The sequence below is a fragment of the Apaloderma vittatum genome, unplaced genomic scaffold, assembly GCF_000703405.1.
Source record: "Apaloderma vittatum isolate BGI_N311 unplaced genomic scaffold, ASM70340v1 scaffold21607, whole genome shotgun sequence".
Lineage (NCBI taxonomy): Eukaryota > Metazoa > Chordata > Aves > Trogoniformes > Trogonidae > Apaloderma > Apaloderma vittatum.
In genome coordinates this window covers 83,674-92,829 of record NW_009728228.1, presented here as the reverse complement: position 1 = coordinate 92,829, position 9,156 = coordinate 83,674, and the positions used below count along the sequence as shown (strand labels likewise).

The 9,156-nt window shown below is 47.2% G+C and overlaps 1 protein-coding gene across 1 annotated transcript in view; it reads right to left on the bottom strand.

The window, feature by feature from the left end:
• Positions 1–1,541: 1,541 nt before the first annotated feature.
• OIT3 (oncoprotein induced transcript 3) overlaps positions 1,542–9,156 on the bottom strand; it is an 18,812-nt gene continuing 11,197 nt past the window's right edge. Inside the window, 4 exon segments of the mRNA XM_009874013.1 lie at positions 1,542–1,724; positions 2,961–3,060; positions 6,639–7,054; positions 7,695–7,855. Coding sequence (XP_009872315.1) covers positions 1,542–1,724; positions 2,961–3,060; positions 6,639–7,054; positions 7,695–7,855 — 860 coding nt within the window.

Sequence of the window (9,156 nt, the reverse complement as noted above, 5' to 3'; positions counted from 1 at the left end):
GTCCCTTTCCCACGAACAAGAAACACCAGTTGCCTCTCCAGAAGGCAGAAGCTAATTCATTTCATTCCCCAGATCTTGTTTTATCAAAACAAGTGCGTTGAGCAGGGGCTGCTGGAACAAAAAAGTGGCAGCAGGAAATTGCCCGTGTGGTCTTAATGCAGATGTGAATCTGCAGAACCAGGAGACACACAGCAAGAAGGCGGTGTTTACGTTTCTTTTTCCTTACACATATTAGCTAACACGTCAAAAGCATCCTTCCACTTACACCTACTTACAAAACATTTTCATTTATTCTAACACACACACGCATATTCCCAAATTTGAAAAGCAGCCGTGAAGCCAGTTAGAAAAATCATGAATTTTTGCTCATTCCTCACCGAAACCTTGCTCACCAGAAGAAATAAATCTGCGAAATGGAATATTGCCGAGGTGACTCGTGACTCGCTCTCAACAAGTCCTTTCAAACGGGACTCCCCATCCATTAGAGAGCAGCCACAAATTTTGGCCTTGGCAGCAATCTGGAAAAAAGTCAAGAAGGGGTAATGCAGGCTCCGAGGAGCTTCCAGCCCACTCCCAAAACTGTGCAAATGCGCAGTCACTCAGATGATGCTGGCGCATCTCCATGTCACGAGGCTCACTGGGGACAACCCTTGTCCTGAGAACTACCTACATGAAGTATTTAGAGCAATCTAGACCAGGGTAGCGCACTAGGACTTTCAAACAAAGACCTGGGAGCGGCATGCTGGGGAGCAGGGGTGTTCATAGATGTTTAATGGTCTATTTCTTACAATCAAGGTGCTACAACACTTATGAAAGGCACCACGGTTTTGGTGGAGGGAGCACAGGGAGAAAAAGAATGATACGCCAAATACACTGTTAAACTGCATGCAATTATCCGAAGGCACTAAGAAAAACAAATCAAGTTTTTTAAATACCTTTTGCTATTCAAAAATAACATTTAAATGTGCCTGTGATAGAACTGAGCTTTAGCTGCCTGTAATGACAACTGTTTTACAGCTCCAAAGAACTTACACATTACAAGACACGTTTTTTTTTAATATGTTTCATTAACAGTCATCCAAAAATCTCAGTACATCCAAAAGCTTCAGCATCATTTCCAGAGCTGTGTAACAAACGTGTTCAGCTACAATACGATCTGTATTGCCTGAAGAAAGAAGGGCTTGAATAACGTTTGTTTAATCAAAGACGAACAGTCCCACGGGCACTGCAGGCAGATGTAGCAGGGAAAGACAAAGTCGGGTAACTCTTCAGGCCTGCAAAGCAACAGGGTCCCTTCAACCCAAGGGTTGCTGGGAAGAAACGCAGGTAAAATCAAACTGTTCTGCAGTCCGGGTTGCACTCAAGAGGGCTGCCTCGTGTGCCCAACATACTTCACAGATAACCAGCAGGCCGTTAGGGAAAAGAAGTCCTGAGGTTCGAGTGTGGCTTTACCAAATACCTCTTGTTTCTCAGACAGCCGTGAAAGAAAGGCACGGATAAAGGTTGGTCTCAGGCAGAGATGCTGCTTCAGCAGGTGGGTGTTACTCATCAAAGTCGATTCTGATGGGGCCACCTGTCAGGATGTGGTTTGTGACGTGACCAGATTCTTCCTCCTCCTCCTCCGTTGCAGCCGACCTGCGCACCCGTCTCTGGCAGCCCTGGGCGCAGCGAGAGCTCTCGTCCAGCGCCCCGCACACGAGGATGCGGCAATGCAGGAACACCTCCTGGAAGGTGGCGAGACAGTGGGACGAGTCAAGGCGCAGCTCTGGGAACCAGACCGGCACTCCTGGAGAGCGCGAGCAACGCAATTCCCATGGTACAGCCCTTTCTGTCCTTGCACCAACAACAGCCTTATTATTCCCCATCGCCATCCACAGCCAAACTGGCTGCTCCCTCTTACATGCCCAACACGCTTAGAGTATACTCTTACTACAGAGTATACTCTTACTACAGAGTATACTCTTAGAGTATGCTGCCTGCCTGTTGTAGCCAAGGGCAAGATGGGGAATATGAAGGTGTGAAATGATCCTCCAGAGGAAAGGATGAAATGCCAGGAAGAAGCTTGGAAGAGCTCGCACGGACTGGCAGGAGCTGCACAGCACGAAGAATGCATGAAGCCTCACAAGGAGATGGGCTAACAGAAACGTGCGAGAGAATTTGACAAGAGCTGAGAAAAAAGAAAACCTCCATGGGGCAAAGGAGGAAGACACAGGCTGATGAGGGGTTAAGGCTGGTAGCTGAGGAGAACACAAAGGGCAGGGAGAGAGCTGCCTATTCTTTCTGCACAGTAAAGGCAGATAGCGACAGGATTGCTGCTCCCTGCCCTCTAAATGACAAGGGGAGTAAGCAAGATCCCTGTGAGCAGTGATTAGGGAAGCAAATATCGGTGGATGTTTGGTCAAGGGTGAGGTAAAGTAAAATCCATCGAGAAGCAAAATCCATCGCACAGGCTGGGAGGATGCAGGTTGGAGGCAGCAGTGACATTCAGACAGTCAAGCAAAACTTCTGAATTTTGAAAGACCTCATCCGTTTTAAACTTACTGAGGCTTTCCAGGAGCTGGAGCGGTAGCTTTATGCCTTTTGGAGCAAGCAGCATTGGCTGAGCATAACAGTGACTGAAGGACCTGATTTCTTCTAGCACAGACAAGGAAAGCTAACTGCACTAGGAAAATGGCATTATGACAAATGACTCCCCACTACAAAGCTTCTGCCCCAGAGTGCCACCACCCCGGACAGCCTGGCTGCACGCTGAATTAAACAGCATAGTGGCCTTGCCCCTGGAAATCTGTCCCTCATATTTTATTTCATTTTAGCTGAGGCTCCTAGAAGATACAACTGCTGGAATAGGCACAGCAGCATCTGCCTTAGGCCAGACACCCCTCCCCTTTGCTCTCTCGTGCTGAGACTCCTCAGTCAGATCAGAGCTGACACAATTCCCAAGAGGCGGGTTTTGAGCTTACCCTGTTGTCTTTGCCCACAAACTTGAACACGGGAACCTGGAAATGCTTGGCAAGATGGTCCTTCGATGTGTACTGTTTCACCGAGTCATCAGAGACACAGCTGAGGAAAGCAGAGGGTTAAGCTTTAATGGGTTTCCCAGAAATGGAAAAAGACAAAAACAAAAAAACCATCCCAACCTATTCAACCAGAGAAAGGAAAGGAGGGCTTGGCTCTCTCAAGCTAAGCTACCATCCATAGCACTTCCTCTGGCCACAGGAGAAAATTCAGGAACGATGGGGACAAACAGCAACAATAATAGCATCTGCAGACCAAGCTCAGCAGCAGCGTGTTGGCAGGACGTGGTCCAGTCCCCTCGGCAGAGGGACTGGCAGGGAGCTGCAGGCAAGCGCGTCCTCATTTCACCTTCCCATGCAACAGTCTGCAGTGACCGACAGCATAAAATGTATCGTGTGCTTTCTGTATACGCATATGTATACACACACAAATCATGCTTAAAATGAAGAAGCCTGTACCCGTATTATCAAAGTATCACAAGCGATGAAAAACACAAAAATCCACCATTTACATTTTGTGGCTTGCTGGACTTGGTCAGACAGCTCCGATTCCCTGCGTTAAAATTCCAAAGTTTAATTTCTCCATCGTTAGCACTATACAACCATACGAGAGGTTGCAGCATTGTAAGAAAATAAGCTACTTTGATAGAAGGTAGCATTCCAGGTGCAGTCTATTTACAAACTATCACAGCCTATTTAGAGTTTGACAGAGAAACAGCAAGACAAACAGTTACGGTGACTTGATAATTACTGCTGCCCCTTGCAGAGCCGTCGGCACCTCGAGAGGCCCACATGCCGCTGTTCTGTTGCATTACGCTGCAGCTCACCCTTTCTAGCAAGTTAATTCCAGAAATGTGGATTTTGCAAGATGCTTAAAAAAAAAAAAAAAGGGAGAAAAGAAGTGGTGGTGAAAGAGACAAGCAGTAACGGTGTGACAGCTGAAAGTTCTACTCTTGTAGCAACCATTCTGTAGTTTTTCTCAGCGAGTGGAGGTCACAGTGCGAAGGGATACCCCGTCTGCGGGTCTAGTTAACTTGCCTGGGAGGCAAATGTCAAAAGTCATCCAAGTGGGGCTAATAAATGAACACTGCACGTCTAGAAAAATTGACATAGATTCTTCACCCTTGAGGCCACACACTCAACGTTACCGAGTTGTTTAGGATAAAATTGCTTTGAGAAGTAGCATTCCTGAATGCACCCGATTGTAAAGAATGACTATTCAAGACTAGTCAAGCTTTGGAGCCATAAGGTTAACTCATAGGCACGTCCTCCTTTGGGAGTATATAGATTGTGATGCTTCTTGGTCTTCTAAATCTCAGGTTCTCCAAATGGTAACCTTCTGCTTCGGGGCTAGGGAGAGGGAAAATGGCAGAACAACACGGAGGAACCAGGGATACATGGACCCCCTACCATGCTCCTAAGGATGTTTTATGGGAAGTTCTGACAAACACGTTTCAGCATGACATAAAAGAGCTCAGAAACCCCCTAAGCTACAGGGTCACAGCCCTTTTGCATTGCGCCTGGGGCCATATCAAGTCCCTCCCTCCCAGGAAACCCCCAGACCCTGCTTCCCACCTTGGACAGGTGAGAAGGGGCAGAGAGCACCGGCATGGGAGGAAAATGGGTGAGATATGGGGGAAAAATCACCGTTTTCTGTACATAATGTGCTTAGGTTAGAGGAGCAGTGGGGAGGGATCTGGGAAAATCCCGATTTCCAGTGTGGTCACATCAGCGCAGGGAGAGGGCTGAAGAGTCCCACAGAAGAGGGCTCTCACCTCTTCCCAACTGGACATAGCAGGGAATTCACAGGGAAGAAAGGGGAAAGGGGAAATTTTCTCATCCCTCAGTCTAAGGTATATCCCCTCAAATTTAATCAGTGTTTCCCTCTGGAAGTCGACATGATCAAACCGCTCTGTAAACCCCATCTTTATTGCCTTGGGCTTTTGGGGCAGGGTTGACTGAAGGAAACTGGGATACTACAGAACTGTTTGGAGCAGCGACAAATCAGCAGTGTATTCAGCTAATTTTACTTTTTAATTGCTGCGAGCACACAGAGAGACAAAGAACCCCAGTGAGCTCAATCGCACATCATTAGCCTTTGGTCGAAGCGATCGGTTTGATTTAAAGACGGTGCGGCACACGGAGGGGCTGGAATAGCCGGGGATGTGAGAGTTGGAGAGCAGAGTGGGCTTCCGGCCCACCAGCTCCAGCCCATTTCTCCCTTCGGTGAAGTTTCAGTGCCCTCTGCAGGATAACGGTACCAAAGGGGCTGCTGGTGCCATCTATCCTCCAAGTGGTGCTGTGATGCGATGACATTTTCTGCCCTCTCCCTTCTCTACTTGGCTCAGGTTTGAGCCACTGTTCGGAATCCCACCATTTTTTACTCATGGTGGGAAATGAAGGAATGAATGCAGCCTTGACTCTGTGGAGGGTCCACAGGAACAGCCAAGCCAGGGAGTGGATAAATCAATCCTTCCATTACAAATCTGCTCATAAACCCCAGAAATGTCAGGCACAGAAAGACTGCAGCCTGGGATGGAGAAAGAGCAAGCTAGTGCTGAAACCTTTGTCACAAGGAAAAGAAAACGATGTTTTTGTGAACTGTACTCTGCAGGAGCCTTTTGCTACAAGACAATCCCACAGGACCTGTAAGCACCCATTGTAACAGCGGATGATTTAGCTTGCCAGCTGAGGAGCTCATTGTTGTGCTCAGTAGATGTTTGGCCAGCACAACAGGGACTTGTAAGAGCACAGTCCCTTGACTGTGGGGCTATGACACTCGGGTCTGTCTTAGATATTACTTCGTCGAGACTTGCCTCCCTAGAGGATCAGAGACTGGTTCCCAACTATGACATTTCCACAGTGGTGTCTGGTTGAGCTGTCAAGGACTGCTGGATGGAAACATCCCACAGCAACGTTCTAGAGCTGCACTGTCATGCCGGCGCCTGAAGAAGCCTCTGAAAACAGGGATCAGCTTAGGAGCCACAGCAATTCTCCCCAAGTCTCTGATGCAAAACCCATCACGTTGAGCCCACAGAGTTTTTCACTGGCATATCCTGGAAAGATCGCTAACCCCAAACACTTCAGAAAATTACAGCCAAACCTCGGGACTCTAAGCTGACTGCACCAGTGAGAGAGCAAAGCCAGGGAGCTCCTGGAGCTCCAGCCAGCACCAGCCATAGAGTCTTCTGGCTCATGCTATAAAGCCATTAAGGGAAAACTCAGAAACTTACTTCACTTGCTGCGGTGGCCACGTGGCAGTGGCACACAGCCATCGAGGGGTTCTGCTGATTGGTTTGGCGCTCTGCAGGCTGGCACAGCGAGGCTATCAGGAAGGGTATCTTTTCTACAGGAGCCAACTCAATTATCCACAAGGCTAGTTACAGGGAAATATGTCCTGTCCAGGCTGGACTCTTTCACTGCCTCCCCACCGTTTCTCCCAATCACTGTTGATGGGACAGGTGGTTTCAGTTTGATGGCTGAAAGGCCTGGCTGCAGCTCACTGCAGGAACACCGCAGACAGGCTGCTGTGGAGATGTGACAGTGTTTCCTGCGCCGCACAGGCAATGCAGCTTAGCCCCGCGGCCGATTCCCATCTAATGGCCAGCAAGTTTTTTTACTCACCCATCTTGAATCAGGTAGTACTTCAGGATCTCGTCGATTTTTGAGGTGGGAGTGGCAAAGCAGCTCTCCACCAGTGTCTCTAGTCCACTGACATGTACCAAGGGTTCAATCCCAAAGTACAGAGAGTCCCGAAGCTTGAGGGTGGGAAGAGCATCCCTGTAGGGCTCATCAAAGTCTTTGTCTTTGAAGATCTCTAGAGTGAAGGGAAAGATGCCCCGGTTGCGGCTCATGATTTCCAAGGGAGAGTTCTTGAGGTTGGGCACGTAACCTTCAGAGATGGTGTACCGGCGTGGGAACTCACAGGTCACTGGGATCAGCAGCTTGGTGGTACGGACAATGATGTCCCCATTGCTTCCTGGAGTTTGCTTTGGCAAGCCCGTCACCAGATTAGTGGCGATGATTTTATCGTTTATTACCTGCAACAAAGAAAGGAGTACAAGGGAAGGGGAGATCATTGAGAAAGACCTCTCAGAGTTGATTCTAGCAGCTGAGCTTACCTTGTTCAGGAAATTTGGACATAAACCAGCCACTGAAAGTACAGCCTGGGAATTTATACGCTACAACCAGAATAGTGTTCATCCTTACCTACGGACTAAGGGCCTCTATCAGTTTGCTGTCAACTTCGATGCAGTGCACTCCTACACGAAGCAGAGGAGTTTGCTTCCAATTGTTACTCATCTGCTAAGATGAGCAATCTGTTTCCTGACCGGTTGCCAGAAAAACCTTTGAAATGTTATTGGGGGGCCAGATTCTATCTCAACAGGAGGATGAAGAGCGACAGAACTTGCACCTTCTGCACCAGAATAACGGTGAAGCTGCCTCTGTGAAGCATCAGGTGAGCAGAAAGCACCACACATGCTGATGTATGCCACTGGAGAGGAGACAGAACAAGCCCTCCTGCCTTGGGATTCCACCCCAGGTCTAGTCTGAAGTCAGCTGCACAGCAACACAGGAAACTGCTCTGATGGTACAGCTAAATCAGCTTTACTCCCCAAGAAAGCCAGGTTCCCAAATCAGAGAGATCCCAAGAGACAGGACAGCGACGGCTATACGTACGTCTACAACAGTGCCGCAGGACTTCAAGGAGAAATGGATGTTGACGTGGGTGCCATTGGATACTCCCTTGCACGAAGTGTTGATGAGGGAAAGGTCCAGGCCCCCCACGAGCTCCTTTGGGATGCTCACCTCAATAGAGCTGGACTTGCACAGCACCGGAACTACAAGAGAAGTCCACAGAATACCAGTCTGCACTGCAGATCTACAGTGGAGCTGGGGAAGGGCTGTATCAACTACTACTGGGAAAAAATAAAGAGGGAAGCACATGCTGCACTTATGATTACGCTTTTACCATAGTAATCAAACTCTTTATCTCGCATTCCTACATACACAACACAAACCTCCTGAGCTGCTCCAAATTCTCCTGGTGCGGCGACACCACAAAAGGCAAAGACAATCGCTACGTTTCCAGCAGAAACTTAGCTATGCAGGATCTCCAGCTATATACTCAGCAAGGTTGGACTGGTACCTCTTGCACCGCCACGTCCCAGGAAGAGCCCTTCCCACACGTGGGTATCAAATTCACAACACGCCAGGCAAAGCCATTTTTTAAGACCCTTAAGCAGATTTTACATCAAATCCAGGGCACGTCAAAAAACAAGGTGGAGTAATTCCACATACACATCAAGCTAAAGTGGAAGCACCTCAAAATGCCATAATAATGTTTTTATAAGCAATAAAACCAGCTCTGACAAACAAACTCAAACAGCTCACTCATGCCACCTCCTTCCAATCTTTCAATTTTAATACAAATCTCCATGTGTACTTTCCAAAATTAAAATTCCATCACTTCTTAAAGTAGGAGAAAATGTAGTGATTGCACAAAATGAAAAAGGAAAGTAGAGGGAATAATATTCAATAAAAAAGTAATTGCTGCATATATTCCTTGGCTGTATACATTTCTATTCAGTTAGACACAGGACAGGCACACTGGTGCATATATTCTGGTCTCTTCTCAGCTAGAAAAACAAACTCCCTGCAGAATTCCATTTATCATTTTTTTAAAATCACATGACAAAACTTCTTACTAATTGCCCAGGCTTCTTCCTAGAATTAATTACAGTCCCAATCCTTGACATTCACATGATCTGCCTTCTCTTAATTTTCATCATTAATTATATAATCTAGGATTCTGGATCTTGGATACAAGGGACACTGCTACAACTTGCCTTTTACTTCCCTTAAAATTCTCTTGTCCCAGCTAAAGTATTTGTAACAGCTACTGTGTACCTGCAGGGAGTGTTTTTTAATAAAAGTTGATCTTTTCAAGGTGATATGCTAAAATATATGCAGTGTGCCCAAAGCAATATGCTCTCATAATGACATTGCCAGGTTAGAACTGAAAATTAAAGAACTAAGAATTACCTTAACTTTTCCTCCATCCGCAGAAGAGGGCAAGTGGGAATAACCAAGCATGTCAAATGGCAAAGCTCACAAGGAGACAAAAGGACTTTGGTCCTTT